This window comes from Idiotropiscis lumnitzeri, chromosome 21 (assembly GCF_059441095.1).
Source record: "Idiotropiscis lumnitzeri isolate Australia: NSW breed Sydney's pygmy pipehorse chromosome 21, RoL_Ilum_1.0, whole genome shotgun sequence".
Lineage (NCBI taxonomy): Eukaryota > Metazoa > Chordata > Actinopteri > Syngnathiformes > Syngnathidae > Idiotropiscis > Idiotropiscis lumnitzeri.
In genome coordinates this window covers 7,780,932-7,799,204 of record NC_142411.1, presented here as the reverse complement: position 1 = coordinate 7,799,204, position 18,273 = coordinate 7,780,932, and the positions used below count along the sequence as shown (strand labels likewise).

Here is an 18,273-nt window from a genome sequence, read left to right as displayed (position 1 = left end):
CCGCACTAACACACGTCCTCACGTCAACATTTTCCGACATGCCGCCACCCAACTCCTGCATCCATGCAGCCGTAAAATGCACACACCCCTGCGCTAGACGATAAAACTCTGATTGTGCCACCCACCCTGCATGACGACACAAAGAGCCGAGGGCCCTCCCCCCTGCATCCTTATCCTCTGCTCCTATTGGCCGGGAGCCCCGGATGCTGGCAGAGTCTCTGACCAATAAAACTTCCCCAAAGTGATGTCATGGAGGCGGCAGTGATGCTGTTGCTGATGCTGTTGCCCGGTGCCTGAATCTGTGCTGCCAGACGGAGGGGGGGGAACCAAAGTCACCAGTCCAGCATCAGCAAGAAGTGCCGGCAAGTGGGGGGGTGAGTCTCACATCTTACATCCTAAATGATTACATCCTCATTTCCAGTAAGATTATTGACGAATTTTGCCATAAGGATAAAAATCTGCGATTTCATCAGTGCGATTGAATCGGGGGTGTGGGTGGGGAGAATGATGAGAACTCAGCGTGGCCTCAAAGTGGGTGTCATTTATTATTGATAATCCGTATGTGGAGATGTTGCTTTGTTTCTGATTTTGGGGGAGTAAAGGTAGTACAAGGGTGAGCGAGGGTGCATGTGATGTTCAGCATGTGATGCAGCAAAAAGGGTGTGTGTAGGTTTGCGTGCTCGTGGTTGTTAAAACTTCATACTTGATATTTTAGCTTGTGGGTGTAGATTTAATCAGCAATGGATGGATTATCCAATAAAAAAAAGCACTGACTTTAAATGGTCTCACTTTGTGAGTTTTATGGGCTGTGTTTTCATATAGGTTGATAATGCAAAACATTGTGAGAATTATTGTTCATAAAAATAGACTTAAACTGAATATTTTTTCAAATATATAATGAAGTAAATGCATGTTCCTGTTTGATTGTGGAAGAGCAACTATGATGGTGTGAAAATCAACTGTATTTAATTTCACATTTTTTTAAAAATATGGTTGAAAAAAAAAATGTGTAAAAAGCAAAAGATTGGTTATTTTATTGATTCATTTGATAATATGCCCAAAATCAGTTTATTTCCCCACTGTGTCACTCAAGACATCCGAACAACACAGACATGATGCATCAATTTCATTACAGGAGACAACTGTTATTTAAAAACAAAAACAAACAAAATAAATCGCTGATGGTGTAATGATTCACTTGTCTGACTTCTGAGCCGTCAGCTCGGGTCGAGTTCCCACTCGATTATGAAGCTGCACATTTAACGTAGGCACATCAACACACTCAACTTTTTTTTTTTTCCTTTCCTTTTTTTTTTTTTTTTTTGAAAAGTCCACCTAGACAATGAATGTTCAGTCAAGTACGGATTCAATGAATAATAATAATAATGACAACCCCCTATTAGTCCAATACAAGCGCTGTAACATAAATTTCATGTCCCCACCTTTGGCCCAGAGTCCGCTGACCATAATGAATGGATTGATGTTTACGACGGCTAGATTACGTTGCCAAGGCGTACCTAATGAAGTGCCCTTTTATGTTTAGTGACAAAAAGATGAATCTCTCTTTCTTGTCCAACAGGAAGCGAGACATTGATCTGAAACCTCGGATTTCCCACAGTACCGTATAAAAGCCTTGAGCAACAACTACTGCAGCTTTGTGTTGTTTAAAAAAAAAATTAATTAATACACACAAGTATAGTGCAGATAGTAACGTTTGAGTTTATAAGCGTTTTCTAACAGCATCCAATCAGGGCACTGCAAGTTCAAATAAAATCCCACATTTGTCCTGACACATGAGTGACATCTCATTTCTAGCAGAGAGATTATTTGTTGTTATCGTTAAATATTTCGGACAGAAATGGAAATGATCTTGTTGTCATGGTAGCATAGCAGTAGCATCGCGACAGACCGTACGAATGTGTGCGCTAGTCGAGTGCAACTTGATGAAATTAACAGTACAGCATTGACAATAATAATTAAGTAGGAATGTTCCCCCAGGTGGTCCAATACATAAAATATCTTACAAAGTTTATATTAAGTTAAGGTTATTAAACAGTGTTTTGTATTTTATCCAATTATGAATTTCTTTTTGCAGTTATGTGGCAATTAGAGTTAAAAATATGAGTCTTGTTCTACTACTAGTTACTTCTAGTCTTACTTCCTTAGCACCGATTTCATTTTAATTCAATGTAATTGTCTTATTTGACCCCAAATCTGTGTTTTCAAAAATGAAGGCTTCCCACTTAAAGCATGGCCCCGCCGCTCCTTCACTTCAGCCACTTAAAAATAGACACTTCTTCCACCTGCTGCTAAGAAAATAAATGCTCCATTCCAACCATCTGTTTTCTATACCTCTTGCCCTCTGAGCTGGAGACTATCGCTCATAACTGCGAGGCAAACGTGCTCACCACTTGCAAAACGTGCTGCCTGATTATCATTATAACATTTTATCATTATAGATACATTAAAAAAATTTGATACATATTATATATATATATATATATATATATGTATATTTTTTTTATTTTATTTATTTTTTTAATTTATTTATTTATATATTTTGTACTACTACTATACTAACATAACTGTTTTGTTTTGGTGGTCTGGGTTTTAACATGTGGTTAATAGTTGCTACATTTTGCTCTGTGTTAAATATGGCCAAAAATTGGATTTCTGGGTGATAATGGTGTGCGTCACTTCCCGGATATAAATGTGTTTATTCTCGTCATTTGGTCTTGGTGATTATTCCACATTTCCCCACCCCTCCCCCCAAAAAAATGCATGTGTGTGTGTGTGTGTATGTTTGTGTGTAAATGCAATCCATTATTCAGTGGGACTTCCTCGGTTGGCTTCTCTGTCTTTAATTAAACCGTCAGACCCTGAGAACTCATTTATCTTCCTGTTCTCCCTCCACTTTTCCTTTGTCTTTCACTTTCTCTTATTGTTTAGATGAACTCCTTAATGGGACTGCAATATTTAATTTTTTATCATTAATAATGTCACCTTTGGGATGCTTCATTGATGCCTGTTTCTCTGCAGACTGAAAAGGATCTCAAACATCCTTGAAAAGTGACAAGCATTGACAAGATGACTCTCGCAGGTAAATTGAAGTGTGTAAAGTTAGCATGCTAACGATCGATCCTGTTGGTACGAGTAAAAAGGATTTTTGTGTATGCTGCAGCCTACAAAGAGAAAGTGAAAGAGCTCCCCCTGGTGTCTCTGTTTTGCGCCTGCTTCAGGCCACAGAATGTAGAGAAGGCTACATACAAAGCAGAAGGTAAAAAAAATACCTCTTCAGCTCAATCCAACATTAAATATAGCATAAAATAACAATCAATATATTTCAGACGCAGTGGATCTGGGATGGAGAGCCATTAAGGATGTGGAGGTCAAAGAGTTAAACAAGAGGTCATCAGGTCAGGCCTTCGAGGTCATCCTGAAGCCGCCATCGTTTGACGGCTTACCGGACCTCAATACATCCATGCCGCAGCGCAGGGACCCATCTTTGGAGGAGATTCAGAAGAAGCTCGAGGCCGCCGAGGACAGGCGAAAGGTACGAAAGGCAGATCGGCGCAAGTACACCTCAAAATTGGATTTTCTCAAGGATTATTATTGGGTAGAATGTAAATTAGAATGATTTAATCTCGACAAAAAGCGCTACATGGAAATGGATTTGTCTGTGATGACAGCTTTAACCATGCCAGATGGACAAACGCAAACACTAGAGCGTAACCTTGGCATCAAACGGGCCTTTGTGTGTTGACTGATTTATAAAAGGAAACGGTTGGAAAGAGATAAGAGGAAATAGGGAGGGTGTGCTCGGGTGGGTGGGAATAAAGGGAGGAAAGGGGAGAAAGGAACGATGAAAAGGCAGACATAAAAAAGGAAATGACACACACACTCGCGCGCTCACGCTCACACACAGGTGCACGTGGTGGCTCATTTCAATGAGCAAATTGGGGAGAACAGGGGAAGGAGATATGAGATAAATTACAGCCCTCTGTCATTTTTTTTCATGTGTCAATTTCTGCATAATGTTGAAAAAAAAAACGACTGGAAATAAACCTTTTGATTCACTTGTGTACACTTTGACTCGATTCTTATGTAAGATTTTTTTCTGCTATTTAAGCACAATGAACAATAACTTCACATTGTACATAATGTTAAATGGTAATAATTTCAAATGTACTTTTTCAGAATAAAAAAAAACATCTAATTTTTCAAAGTATTTAAAAGTTGATCAAGATGGTGGTACTTTGAAGGCCAAATAGTTTTTTTTTTTTTTTTTTTAGCTAATATTTGGTGTAAAAAGTTTTAGAATAACCAGTAGTTTTATGTCCTGACTAATTTCAGCAAACGTCGGCGCCATTTTAAAGAGCTCCTCGTGTCCTTTATCTCAATACTGTGGAAATATTTGCATGAAATAGTTTCAGGCTTAGCATGTCGTCCTCAGAGTATGTTCTCGACTGTGTTATTGCAAATTCCCTCTGCGTTTCAAAAACTTTCATGTTCAATTCACTCATTTAAGTGCCATTGACGGCTTAAGACGTCAAAGATAATTTCGTTTTTTTTTTTGTTTTTTTTTACTCGGCTCGTAGTGAACGAGTTAAAGATTCTAAATTCCCCATGGATGTGAATAGTTGTTTATGCACCTTATACAAAGATTGGCTCGGCATTCCCCGCCTCGTATCCAAACTCAGCTGGGAGAGACCCTCGTGAGGATTTTACAGATTATACAGATAACGGATATATTGTCTGCGTCTCATTAATTGTTCTTGTGTCTGCAGTGTCAGGAGGCCGAGCTGCTGAAGCACCTGGCAGAAAAGCGTGAGCACGAGCGAGAGGTGATCCAGAAGGCCTTTGAGGAGAACAACAATTTCATCAAGAACGCTAAGGAGAAGCTGGAGCAGAAGATGGAGGCAAACAAGGAGAACAGGGAGGCCTTGTTGGCCGCCATGCTGGAGAGGCTGCAGGAGAAGGTACAGCTGACACCAGGATTTGAACATTCAGCGTTTGTACTAACGCCGTTGTCGCTCTGCTCGCTCGGCCAGGATAAACATGCGGAGGAGGTGAGAAAGAACAAGGAGCTGAAGGAGGAGGCGTGCCGATAGACGACTGCAGCCAGAGAGAGAGAGCGATGAGAGGAGGACGAGCGGACGGAGATGGTTTGTGATTTTTTTTTTTTTTTTAAATCAGGAGTGCAAAGCGATCCAGCAAGAAAAAAAAAAAAGAACTCCAATAGAGAGAGAAGACTTTCATTTTGATGTATGTCAGAACAAGCTGTACAAAAAAAGCTTAACTAACGCTTGATGTTGAACAAATGGATTTTTTTTTTTCAAGGCAATGCTAGGTGGGGCATTTCAAGAAACATTTCATGTAATGAATAGAGAGAATGAATGTTTGCATTTTTTTTTTTTAAGATGTCACGTGATCATACGCAAGTTTGCGACAGGCCTCTTGTGAATTAATGAGAAACACAATCTTCGTGACATTTCCTCCTGACTTATTTTAGACATTGAAGCTTTTTTCTAACATTAGCATCAACCCAGAGAAGGCTTTTTCGATTTTCTGTAACTAAAAAAAAAACAAACAAAAAAAATGAGTAGATTATTATTGGTCTTTTTCTTTGAAAAAATTAATACAACAAAAACATAATTGAGTCAGAGTAAAATGATAAAAATCAAGCATTACTGAAATTGTTTGCACTTTCTATATATATCGCTCTGCTTGATTTATTTCGTACAGCAAATGAATTAGCCAAGCTTTGGGCTAACTGCCTATTTAGCGCGTAGCAGGGTAAATGAAATTAGCGAGCACACACTTATGCTTCAGCTTATGCGCCTTCTGTATATAAATTAAAAGCATTCTTACTCGGCATTCAAATGTGAAAATTTCATGTTAGATTTAGTCACCATTTTGGAATTGATCACATTTTTTTTTAGGCACATTTAGAGCCGAAGTTGGGTCGGGGGAGTTCAAACTGCTGTATTTTGCATTTTCAGGGTCTTTTAGGTCAGCCAATGTAGTGTAGTTGTTAATTAGTCTCTTATGTTTTACCGCACGAATTGCACTCTTATTTTCTCAAGCACAACTCAGAAGCACACGTACATGCATGAAAGACAAAATAAAAACGTGGATGATGATTTGTAGGCAAGGGTTTGATGGACACGTTAGTTGGAATTCATCTTCGGCATATGTCTCTGTGCTCTGTCGGTTTGTGGAAGATACAAAAAAAAAAGATTGATGTCATTTGCTTGAGTTGGCGAGTCATGCGGCTTTTCTTGAATCGCTGAAAATGTTTGCACAGTAATTTGGAAAAATGTGTTGATTTGAGTGTATCCATTTGGCATGGTCAGTATAAAAAAAAAATGCTCGAATGAACGCTCATGTGGCTGTGGTTCTCATTATTTCTGTTTGTACAATATAACGTGGCGTACAACCCCAATAAATAACACAATAAAAAAAAGTTTAACAAAAAAAAAATGTTTAGATTTTATCAAGTCATATTTGCACAAGGAAAAAAAATTTATGACAGTTTTCTTTTTCAAGAAGATAATCAAACTTTGGGGGATTTAAAAAAAAAAAAACATGAAGAATAAAACAATAATTTTATGTGGAAAATTTCGTATTTACATGAGAAAAACCAAAGTAATCTCACTAGAGTTAATATAGTCCTATTTTCACGAGAACCAGGTCGTAATGTTAAGAAAATAATTGCAGCCGAAAAACTGTTAATGTTACAAGAATATAGCATTTATTCGTCCATCAAAAAATGAGTCTAGGCTTCAAATGCACCAAACAACTATAGGGGAACAAAGTACACACACACACACACACACACACGCACACACACAATTTTATGACATTTTATCAGACATCACAAATGATTTATAATTAATGGGTGCTCAAATGGAATATTTTCTAACACTAAAGTTCATAAAGGCTTGTTGGCATCACATGAAGAGTACCCGAACCAAGTAAGCGTCAAGTACAGAAAACCGACAATAGATTGGTAGCACTGAAAGTGGCAAGCGTCACGAAATGTAAATAAGTCAAACTTTGCGTCTGATGCACGTACAGCCCACTGTGATCGTCTGTGTTTTCAATCTGAAGTGCATCCCCCTTTTTTTCTTCTTCAAGTCGCTATTTGGCCTTCGATTTTGGACTCTGCAGTGAGATGGGGTAAAATGTTCATATTATGAATACCTAATCAGGAATGAATAATTATTTGAAATTTTTTTTTTTTTTAACTTTCGTGGTAGTCCCCCTACTTATAGAATATAGAATTGTGAGTAATAAAAGCCAACACTGCATCACACAGTCTGCACAAACTGCATGACAAACATACAGTAAGTGTGATGAGCACATGCATAGTTTCCCACCTTTGCAGAACCAGGATTGGGTACTTGATAGGTTTGACCTCCAAGGTCGCATCCTTGGCTCCACTTCCGAGGCTGAGACAAGCAGAAGTCAGGCAGTGCGCACTGGAAAGCACCCTTGGGAGACGAGATGCCACACAGGACTCTCTGGAGAAAAAGTAGTTTGAGCATTTAAATATATATATATATATATATATATATATATATATATAATTATTATTATTATTATTATCATTATTATTATTATTAGTGTTATTATTATTATTATTATTGTTGTTGTTATTATTATTATTATTATTATTATATTATTATATATTATTATATTTATTTTATTTATTTATTATTATTATTTTTTTAAATTTATTTATTTATTTATTTTGGCGTTTGTAAGTTTGACTTGTAAAAGCTTGAGCAATGTAGATTTCATCATGTGTTCTGATATTGTATTTGTGTAATTATTATTAATATTATTATTATGAAGCCCCCCCCCAAAAAAAAAAAAAATGAAATAAAATTAGAGTGCTTTACTTGCATCTCTGATTAAAAATAAACTAGTAAAAATACGTTGAGTTAATGTGTCTCGCTCACGTGTAAGTCCAGGGTGAGAGAGACATGTTGGCAATATTTGGGACAGAACCGGTGCGCATCAGATCACCTGATCCATCAAACAAATTATCCACCACCAGTCTCACTTTCCTTCTCTTGAGTCCACCTTTACGATCCACCCGGACTTTGTCTACTGGGCCTCCGCTGGTGGCGTGCAGTGCAGTAGCCAGACCAAGCAACAAGACAACCTTCAACTAAAAAAAAAAAAAAAAAAGAAAACAATAACAAAAAAATATATAAATGTACTTTCTTATTTCTCCATTGAGGCACCATAACAATACTTGGAAAAATTAACACATTGGGAGGTAACAAAAAACAAAAAGGCCCGACTCACCGCGCACATTGTGACATCCGACTTCACAGAAAAGCTATCGTGTTGTGTGACCAACTGTAGTTTTCACCTCCAATTGGCTCGTTTCTTTTTTTCATTTAAAAAAGCCACTCACTTGATGTACAAACCTGATTGAACTTTGTTTGTTTGTTCTTCCTCCATCACCACCGCCAACAACCAACCTTTCATGTGAAATGTGGTTGTGGTCATGAATCAGCAAAACGGTTTAAAAGACCGTATGACATTTATTATCAGTGTGCATCTCGAGACAGCGGAAGCTGTAAAATGGGGCACTGCACGGTGAGGTCAGGCTGCATCTTTGGCAAGCTTTCGATCAAAATGCTGAGTCAAGAAGTATTCGAACGTTTAAGGTGACAGATGGAGAGCAGCGGGTGAACGGTCGGCATGAGATGATTGTTTCAGCCTGGGGATGAACACATTTTTTACTGAGGACCAAAAACAAGAAAAGCGAAGGAAGTGGAAGAGGAAGTGAAAATATGCTTACTCCTAAATTTTGTGTAATCTGCGACAAAAATAATAATAATTTGTCGAGCTCTACTGACACCGCTTGTAACATTATATATGTATTCTTTTTTTTTTTTAATAAAATAATTGAGCAATACAAAGCAACATTTCCATTTTCCATTTTCATTTTTTAAAACAAAAAAAGCCACTGTAAAAATATAACAATAAAATATATACAATATATATATATATATAATATAATATAAAATATAACCAGCCACACTTTGGACACCACTGTTTTATTTCATTGGAAAGGTGTTAAATTTCCCATCATCACCCCTAAAATAAAGCGAAAATGGTCCACATTTCTTTAAAAAAAAAAAAAAAAAAATGCGTGACCTTTAACAAGATTTTTGTGTTGGCAATGTATCACCAAAGGCACCGGTCGTCCCGATGGCACAGTACACTTCATCCTTGCTCTTCTGTTTCCAAGCTCAAGATCACTTGTTTATCCGCCAGTATGTCAAAAGCATGACTCAAAGGACCTTTCTCTGCCAAAATAAGCTCTTTCAAAATGAAGGACAAAATTATATTACATTTTTAAAATTAAAACAGTTTGTGTCGTGACATTTTGAGGTGCTGCATTAGAAAGGGAAATTTATTAAAAATAACTCCAAAGTAATTAAGGAGAAAGGAGTCACGCTCTCATGTCATGTCCCAAATCAATTTTAATTTCATAGCTCTGAATCATAAAGGTGTCTCAAAGGACTTTACTGGTGTAAACCTCCGTCAGAGCAAAGAAAAACGTGAAAAAAAAGTGGGAGAGGACCATGAGAAGATGACGTCATTATATTTGCATTACTCTTAAAGGGGAAGTCTACCGAAAAAAATTCTTTACAAGAATTTTATATTCAGGCTCACTAGTCGACGAAACATGGCATACTGATTAATATTTGATTCGTGGCTTATGAGTTGAAGAAAAAACTTTTTTGTCACTTCTGTCGACTAAAACTGACGCCGCGCTCGTTTAAGGCTCGAGTAGCGATCAATCATGGCACATTTTCAGAAAACAGGTGAGCCGTGATTGGTCGTTACCTGAGCAATTGTGATGTCATTTGCAGTCTAAAAAAATGACAAACTGGCCAAAAACAAGTGGATTTCCAAAAACAATATTAATCAGAATGCCATATTTAGACTATTGAAGGCACATGAAACATTTTTTTGCAAAGAATTAATGGGGGGTGACTTCCCCTTTAATGTTCTCTTGGCACACAAATGCTGTTTACTATTCAGTTCAATTGAGATTAGTTCTACTCTTGTGCATTTTTCATAGTTTTTTTTATGTTGGTATTATCTCTTATAGGTACTCCAATTAAGAAAAACTTTGTAACAGTATTATTTGCACTAATATTTCACAACCAACCGCACCTCAGTAATTAGAGGTGGTAACAAGTACAGTAACGGAGCTGCTCTATTACATTATATTGTACAGTATTAGATTACGTTGAACAACCGTAGAAGAAAAGTACAACTTTAAAAGCAAAATTAACAAGCAAAGGTCTTTTGTTTTTAAAACATGATCAATATGAGTCATCTGCGGCTTTCAAATCTCGAGCTCTTGCATCCTGAATGAAGGTGCTAACCAGTGCATTCTCTTTTGCAAACTGATCAGAGCCACAGATAAGCGCTTAAGACAACTAAAAACGTATGTAGGAGTCGCGTCATGAAAGGTTAACATGTAGGCGCTCGTCCTTCAACTTCTGACGCCAATTAACAAAATAAATATTGTGGCACAAATGGACACAAAATAAATGAAAACCGTTTCCTTTAATATGGATTTTTATTCTTTTCACATTTTATTTATCAAATTGCTTCCACTCTATTTACAGAATTTGAAGCGAAAAAAATATAATATAACAATGTTTACTGTAAAAGCAACCATTAATTAAACAGTTTAATCGATGCGCTTTGATGATTGAACACTGTCACAATTTCAAATAATTGTTACTAAGAAAAGCACGGCTAGAAAAAGCAGGAGAAACCCCATGAATATATTTTCTTTTGAAGTCCATGAAACAGAATTGACAGACGGTCTTTCGCATGCTCTCAGATGAGGAAGATGATTTCATCAGCCATCATGATCTGGTTGTCATCCTGCATGCGAGTCAAAGCGGCGCGGACTTCCGCCTCCGTGAAGCGCGCCTGACACTCTTTGTTGACACCGTCCATCAGCGCCTGCATCGTAACCGACTGAGCGTGAGTAGACTGGAACACGGCAAACAGGGAGGACTTGAACTCTTTCAGCCTAGCAGGAGAAAAACAAAAGTAACGTAAAGACTGATTCTTTTGGGGTTCTTATTAGTTGATGTGGAAATGAGGCAGCTACCTTTCAGAAGAAAGCTGAGAGCTGTCAGACAGTGAAGAGGAATCCATTTGTTCCTCCTCCACCGGCTTGGCTTTTGCTTTTTTCACGCTGGCGGCTTGAACTGAAGAGCACAATGACAATATGAGACTTCCAAGTAAAAATTTGGGGTAGTAGAAAATCCAAAACTATTATAAAACCCACGTAAAATGTTTTGCTAATTTGCTATGTATCTGTGCTGCGACACGCTCAAGAAGCAAAAAGAAGTCAGGACGTTTATGAAGTAACCATTGAAAATATAAATGAGGGCGGCATGGCACTACTTCGCCGCTAGGGGGTGCTATAGGACCATCAGAAATCTGTCTCGGCCCCGTTCAAAGGCAATTTATTTATTTATATAAATGTATTTAAGTTTAAAAACATTCTAAAAGCATACAAGTGTGATAAAGGTCTTACTCTCAGGAACATCCTGCTCTTCACTGAAGTCATATGGACTGTAAGGCTCGCTGCCCTGTGATCCACGGCGCACCCTTCAGGAAACAGGTTATTGTTAGGCGCTATAAAGACAGACTATGAAAAAAAAAATGAAAAAAAAATCGAAATTTGCGTACCTCTTTCTCAGAGATCTCTGTGACTGTTGAGTAGATGCGGCCTCTTCCTCATCCTCCTCATCCGATCCAGAAGCATGGGCCTTTCTGGAACGCTTCTTCTCTTTCTCAAGAACCTGCATGAAAGCACGCGTTTGTCACCCGCTGCTCAAACATCCCAACTTGCTCTCTGCGCTCACCTTCTTGAAGTAGGCGAACTGGACGAGCTCAACCGCAACCTCAGAGTCCTCCATCTCCACGACTTTGCTCATGCGGGCCTTGGCGTGAGCCGTGGAAAGACGGATCAGAGTCTCGAGCGTTCGCGCCGTCACCGGGGACGTCTGAGGCGGAGACGGGACATTAAACATGGCTGCTGAGTTCAGCACCAAGAAGACAATTTAGTGGAGAAAATAACATATGTTGTATTTCTATAAAAAAATTGATATTTATATTTATATTATTTTTTTAAATATTTTCCCACTCAATATTAAGATTTAATGTTTTCTTTCAAGGTTATCTTCCCATGTATTTTTTTAACAATTTAATTGGGATTGTAATAAGCAACATCAGATTTATTGTAAATAAATATCTTGATCTTATAGGTGAAGAATGGTAATCGAAAGTGTTTGCCCACCAAATCAAGCTTCATCTGTCATCAATATTACTCAGTTCGCTCACCCTGGCAATATCAGCGCCGAGCTGCTCCTGGCTCCTCAACTTCGAGTACTCTTCGGCAATGTGATTGGCCGCCTCCTCCGTGAGCACCGGCGTCACCCCTTTGGCGATGTGGATGTACTTCCTCATGAATTCCTTGCTCACAATCCTTTCTCTGAAAGATTCAGAAGCTGTCATGTAAAGCCATGCAACGACCTGAGACACAAATGTGAATGCTGAAAGACACGTTATTGGATCAAAATACCCATAATATCGACACTAATGTAGTAGTAAAGTCCTAAATTCATCAAATATTTGCTTCCTTGGCTTCCCTCCCTAGCCCTCTCCCTTCCACTATTATGGCGCAACTGCAGAAAGCGATGTGGTGGCACCCTGATGACGGCAAAGCCAATCATGTCACTTAGATGGGTTGTGTGTTTGATTTTGTTGCACCCAGTGGTACAATGAAAATAAAGCCATTCTTCTTCTTGATTCAAATCAAGGTAACGCTGTATTTGTTTTGGTCAATGTCACATCAGATGAGTCTACCTCTTTTTTTTGTTTCCATGCAGCAGGTTGTTGTGTTTCTCATAGACCTGCAGCTCTTCAAGATCCTGCGCCACAGCATCCGGATCTTCCGTGGCCAGAACGTCTACTGAGCCACCCAGAGCCATTGCTAAAAAAAAAAAAAAATCATCATTAAAAAATTAATAAATTACATATCCAAATGAAAATTTTTCTTTTCTGGATGAAGCCGGGTCGCAGTACCTTCGCCCTCCTGCTCACGGGGGTCACGATAGCGATGCATCCTGAGAATGTGGTCCGAAATCTCCCGATCCTGCTCCGGGTCCATCTGATCCAGCACGATGAAGAGGAGGTCGAAACGTGACAGCAAAGAGTCCTGCAGTCCGATGTTCTCCATGGGGGTTTTGTACTGGTCATACTACGAGAACAAAGCAGGCACACTGAGCACGTCCTGTTCACGAGTCGTTTTGAGATTCTTCCTGTAACTCACCCTGCCGTAGACGGGGTTGGCGGCTGCCAGAACGGAGCAGCGAGCATTCAGGCGGGCGTGGATGCCGGCTTTGGCGATGGTGACCCGACCCTGCTCCATGACCTCATGGATGGCGGTTCGGTCCATGTCGGACATCTTGTCAAACTCGTCGATGCACACCACGCCGCGGTCAGCCAGCACCATGGCGCCGGCCTCCAGACGTCGTTCCCCTTTGGGGCAGACGGGAAGATTATTCAATCTGATCGGACAGAAAGGGAATCCGATGATGCGCCTTTTCCTACCTGTTTCCTGGTCAGTGGTGACGGCGGCGGTCAAGCCCACGCCAGAGGAGCCTCGTCCAGTCGTGGGGATGGCTCTTGGAGCCGTGTGGAGAACGTAACGCAGAAGCTGAGATTTGGCAACGGAAGGGTCACCTGAAAGAGATCATTGCATTACTTTCACGTGGAGAAGAATTCTATTTTGTTCGGTGCACCCTCAACTCATCTGGTTACGGGCTTACATTGCCCAAAATATTTTTGACATCAATTATAGTCGACAGCAAGCAGCAGTGCTGGCTAAAATGTCAGCCCCGACTTAATTACACTGCTTAATTCTTATTCTATAGATGCAATATTAATTACAAGACCACGCTTACATTAGCCAGAGCAAACGCACGCAACATATTCTCGTAAAGAAAATGTCTGCTTGAGTTCCCCTTTAAGCTTCTTAAAATCAAGCTGATTCTACTTATGAAACATGAAACTTTTTTTGTTCAAAAACAGATCGTCTTTTTACAAAAATAATTACAGTGTCCGACCAAAGTGGATTTCTTTTTTTTCCCCAACACTGATTCTGATATTTGGCGCAGTAAAAATTCTTAACTCTAACCAGTTCATCGGTCAAGCCCTTGTAATTATAGTCAACATATTTTCATTTATACAACACATATATTGAGTTAATTTGAAATCTTTTTTTTTTTTTAAATCTTCAACTTTTTGCTATCTATAGTAAAGGTTTTAATCGTACAATAACTGTGAACAAAAAATTTAACAAACTAGAATTAAATAATTAAAAAAATAATAATCATTTTAAAAACCTACTCAACAAACTGCTCCTGCATCTAGTAACGATGTTACACGACTTAAGCGAGGCTTTTTCTCGTACCAATGAGAAGGATGTTTATGTCTCCTCTGATCCTCGAGCCGTTTTCCAGCACCTTCTCCACACCGCCAAGCAACATGCAGAGAATTGCCTTCTTGATGTACTCATGGCCGTGGATGCTGGGGGCCAGTGAGCGGGACAGCTGATCAAAAACGTTCTAAATGAGGAGAAAGACGAGCATGTTAAGAGACCACACAAGACTGCACCACCATAAGGAGTATCCCCACAAAAAGGTTTTAAATGCGTTTGCTTCAGACCTGACAGTGACAGACTTACGACAGAGCGACTGCGACAGAAGTTTCTAATTTTGCTGATGTCGTCAGCATTGAAGGACGGGGATGCTTCCTTGCTCATTTGTTTGATATGACATGCGAGCATGATGGTCCTGGGATGAAATAAAGAGTAAATTAAGAGCCAACAAATGGCGGAAATTCAACCTTTGTCCACGCAAATATATTAAAACAAGAAATCTGTGCACATAATAATAATAATAAAAATAATAATAATAATAATAATAATAAAATAATAATAAATAAAAAAATAATAATAATAATAATAATAATAAAAATAATAATAAAAAATAAAATAATAATAATAAATAAAATAATAAATAAAATAATAATGATAATAATAATAATAATAATAATAAAATAATAAAATAATAATAAAAAATAATAATAATAAAAATAATAATAATAATAAAAATAATAATAAAAAATAAAATAATAATAATAAATAAAATAATAATGATAATAATAATAATAATAATAATAATAATAATAATAATAATAATAAATTAGATTTGGAAGAAGTGTAAGCAAAGAATATTAAAAAAAAAAATTGCACCTGAAAGTCCCGGAAGTGAAGCCTCCCTTCTTTCCAGGCAGGCAGCGGTACGTTCCGATGACCTGCACTCTGTCTCCTGGTTTGACCACATCCACTAGGTCATTGTCCAGAATGATGTCCACAGAGCGAGGCAACTGGCCCGCGGGGGCTTTCTCCGGCATCTCCTGCACCGTGATGGTCTGGTGGTCCTTGTAGACGGACAAACCGAACTCGGTTTCTAGAGGGTTGTTCTCCTCGTCCTGTTCGAAAGGACCCAAAAGGGAAGATTGATGATTGATACGTGTGTGGGCCTCACTCGGAGAAGAGTCCACAAGTTAGCATGTGTTTAAAGACCTTGGTGGGGTAGATGGAATTAGAAGGGAACGCGTCCAGAGATGTCATATCTGTGTACTTTCGCTCCATGGTTTTGTTGGTGGCAGGGCAGTAGTGGACGCTACGCACCACTTTGGGGCGCACAAGAGAACCTTGGAAAGGAAAATGAAAACGGTGTTAAATTTTAAAGCATTTGGCGTGGTGTGCTTCAAACTTGACACATATCGGAGAGAAACTCACATTTTGTGATGATGCCCTCCACACAGACCAGACTACCCAGCAGCCTCGATGTGAGCGTCCTGGGAGTGACGTGCTTGGAGCCGAAGCTTCCCTCCAGACCGATGTTGAACTCCTCGTACTGTTTGGCGTAGGTTGCATCCACCGAGGCTACCAGGTCCTTCAGCGCCAGCTGGAAGGCCATCAGCTCTTCAAAAGCATTGTTCAGCAACCTGGAGGATGGTTGATGAGTTAAAGTCCTGGGCCACTTATGTTACACCCACACTGAGGGAAATTCAAATCATTTTAGTAGATGTGAACTAAAATGCAGCTTCCGGACGAAATGACAGCCGGTGTGCATTGGACAGCGTCATGGTGTAAAAAGAGCGGATTCCTGAAACTGTTCAAACTGATTTGGAAGCATAAAATGTAATGCTGAACGATTTTGAAAAATAATTGAATAGCAATTTCATCAAACATGTGGGCTGCACTTCTTACATATATATAACAAAATAAAGACGAGAATTCAATTACATGTTCAACACTAATATACATTTTCAAATTGTCTCGGAAAAGTCTCTCCAGAGCAATTTGTGGATTACGAATTTTGTCAAGAAAGTTTCAACTAACACTAGGTCCCAACAAGGGCGGCACGGTGGGTGACTGGTTGGCAGGATGGCCTCACAGTTCAGAGATGCAGGGTTTGATTCCTGTGTGGAGTTTGCATGTTCTCCCTGTGCCTGCGTGGGGTTTCTCCGGGTGCTCCGGTTTCCTCCCACATTTCAAAAAGATGCATGGTTGTTTTTTTGGAGTTTCTAAATTGTCCCTAGGTTTGATTGTGAGTGGTTGTTTGTCTTTATGTGCCTCGCGATTGGCTGGCGACCACTTCAGGGTGTACGCCGCCTACAGCCCATAAACAGCTGGGAGAGGCTCCAGCACGCCCGTGACCCTCGTGAGGATAAGCAGTTTGGATAATGGATGGACAGATAGGTCCCAATAGGTCTATGACATGACAACTGACCCCTTTTGTGATGCCACGTCTGCTGGTTGCTTACTGTATTCTAACAACAACACATTGTACAGCACTTTGAGCTGCATTTTATGTATGAAAAGTGCTCTATAAATAAAATGTGATTGATTGATTGACATTTGCTCACCTTGCAGCCCGCGCTTCGTTGCGTCTCCTCAGGTCGTTAATATTGACGATGAGGCGAGACTTGTTCTCGCTGATCATGTCGTGGACTTTGCTCTGGTAAATGCCCTGATCTTGCTGAAAGACAAAGAATTTGCATATTTCAGTTTCATGGCAAATGATAAAAAAAACAATCAAGACTGTTAAAATTTGGGGACAGTCAAAAACGCTTAACATGAAAAAAAGCTACATTGTCTAATGTCAGAAAATCGTTTTTAATCATCACCAAAATGAATATGCCCACTTCAACCTCTGGAAATATCAATCGCCCTAATATTTGACATTTGATTTTATGGACGTTAAGCACTATCCTCTCCTTAGGACATCGACGACTACGTTTAAAGTCTTCTAATGAGGATAATGCTTAGCGCCATACAATCCAAAATATTGCAGCGATCGATATGCTGAACTGGTCTGACGTAGAGATGTTCACAACTATTTTGATTATGATAGATTGCGGTTTTCTGACATTAAGCAACGTTATTTATTTGCACATAGATTGCCCCGAAATATTTGTGTTGCAGTAGGAGGAAATTGAATCAATACGGCTAAGACAGTCATTTCTTTAGGTCGGCACCGCATGCGTTCATCAGGGCACACGATAACTTCATAATGTAATAAAACTTACATCATCATCGAGGAAGTCCAGATAATCCCTCTGCGCCTCCCTCATCAAGCGGTCATCTACAATATCGGTAGCCATAATGCAGGAGTTTGCGTATATTGAGGCTGCAAAACTAATACAAGTCACAGAATTCCAATAGATGTGCAGCCTTCTGTAGTCTGTCCACACAATGAAGACTTTTCGCGCCACAGCGTCCTGACGTAAGACGAACGTAACACACAATTGGTTAATAAGGTTCCACGTTGTACCGATGTCATTACATTTACCAATGAGAGTGCTGTCTGTGTGCACGTGACTCAGCTCGTCGAAGAACTCCCGCGAAAATAAAGCGGGATGACACTCCGGACGAGAAAAATACTGTAACTTCGTGAAATATGGACAATTTTAGTATTGTGCAGGAGATGGCGACACTTTACATTTTCCCATTTTTTTATGATGTGGTAGAAGTGCCGAGTTTGCTTTATTGTACACTCGTCACAAATTGTTGTGAAATGCGAAGATCATAATGCACGCACTTTCAGTCACTATACTTTTTTGTTTCCC

General features: G+C 39.2%; 3 protein-coding genes across 3 annotated transcripts; 1 reads left to right on the top strand and 2 right to left on the bottom strand.

Annotated features, from left to right (window-relative positions):
* The first annotated feature begins 241 nt into the window (after positions 1-241).
* Positions 242-6,381, top strand: stmn4 (stathmin-like 4). Its single transcript, XM_088286702.1, has 6 exons — positions 242-374; positions 3,040-3,100; positions 3,182-3,277; positions 3,348-3,553; positions 4,788-4,979; positions 5,052-6,381. The coding sequence occupies exons 2-6, from the start codon at positions 3,088-3,090 to the stop codon at positions 5,109-5,111; spliced, it is 567 nt and encodes a 188-aa protein (XP_088142828.1). The 5' UTR covers positions 242-374; positions 3,040-3,087; the 3' UTR covers positions 5,112-6,381.
* Positions 6,382-6,704: 323 nt separating this feature from the next.
* Positions 6,705-8,482, bottom strand: il17a/f3 (interleukin 17a/f3). The gene is made up of 4 exons (XM_088286614.1): positions 8,320-8,482; positions 7,968-8,179; positions 7,383-7,526; positions 6,705-7,167 (listed from the first exon to the last, which is right to left on the bottom strand). Exons 1-4 carry the CDS (start codon positions 8,326-8,328, stop codon positions 7,053-7,055), a joined length of 480 nt encoding a protein of 159 aa, XP_088142740.1. The 5' UTR covers positions 8,329-8,482; the 3' UTR covers positions 6,705-7,052.
* Positions 8,483-10,602: 2,120 nt separating this feature from the next.
* mcm3 (minichromosome maintenance complex component 3) lies at positions 10,603-17,924 on the bottom strand. The gene is made up of 17 exons (XM_088286917.1): positions 17,734-17,924; positions 17,071-17,183; positions 15,938-16,146; positions 15,719-15,849; positions 15,386-15,624; positions 14,816-14,924; positions 14,543-14,696; positions 13,681-13,812; positions 13,400-13,608; positions 13,153-13,327; positions 12,934-13,060; positions 12,409-12,559; positions 11,931-12,071; positions 11,755-11,867; positions 11,600-11,673; positions 11,168-11,267; positions 10,603-11,086 (listed from the first exon to the last, which is right to left on the bottom strand). Exons 1-17 carry the CDS (start codon positions 17,806-17,808, stop codon positions 10,888-10,890), a joined length of 2,451 nt encoding a protein of 816 aa, XP_088143043.1. The 5' UTR covers positions 17,809-17,924; the 3' UTR covers positions 10,603-10,887.
* Positions 17,925-18,273: the final 349 nt, after the last annotated feature.

Coding starts and splice junctions, on each gene's coding strand:
- stmn4 (XM_088286702.1), top strand. Junction 3,278..3,347: donor GGCTACATACAAAGCAGAAG/GTAAAAAAAATA, acceptor AATATATTTCAG/ACGCAGTGGATCTGGGATGG. Junction 3,554..4,787: donor CCGCCGAGGACAGGCGAAAG/GTACGAAAGGCA, acceptor TTGTGTCTGCAG/TGTCAGGAGGCCGAGCTGCT.
- il17a/f3 (XM_088286614.1), bottom strand. Junction 7,527..7,967: donor CTCTCACCCTGGACTTACAC/GTGAGCGAGACA, acceptor CTTTTTCTCCAG/AGAGTCCTGTGTGGCATCTC. Junction 7,168..7,382: donor CCAATCCTGGTTCTGCAAAG/GTGGGAAACTAT, acceptor ATCTCACTGCAG/AGTCCAAAATCGAAGGCCAA.
- mcm3 (XM_088286917.1), bottom strand. CDS start 17,808: ATGGCTACCGATATTGTAGATGACCGCTTGATGAGGGAGGCGCAGAGG. Junction 15,850..15,937: donor GGAGGGCATCATCACAAAAT/GTGAGTTTCTCT, acceptor TTCCTTTCCAAG/GTTCTCTTGTGCGCCCCAAA. Junction 12,072..12,408: donor TCGGCGCTGATATTGCCAGG/GTGAGCGAACTG, acceptor TCTCCGCCTCAG/ACGTCCCCGGTGACGGCGCG.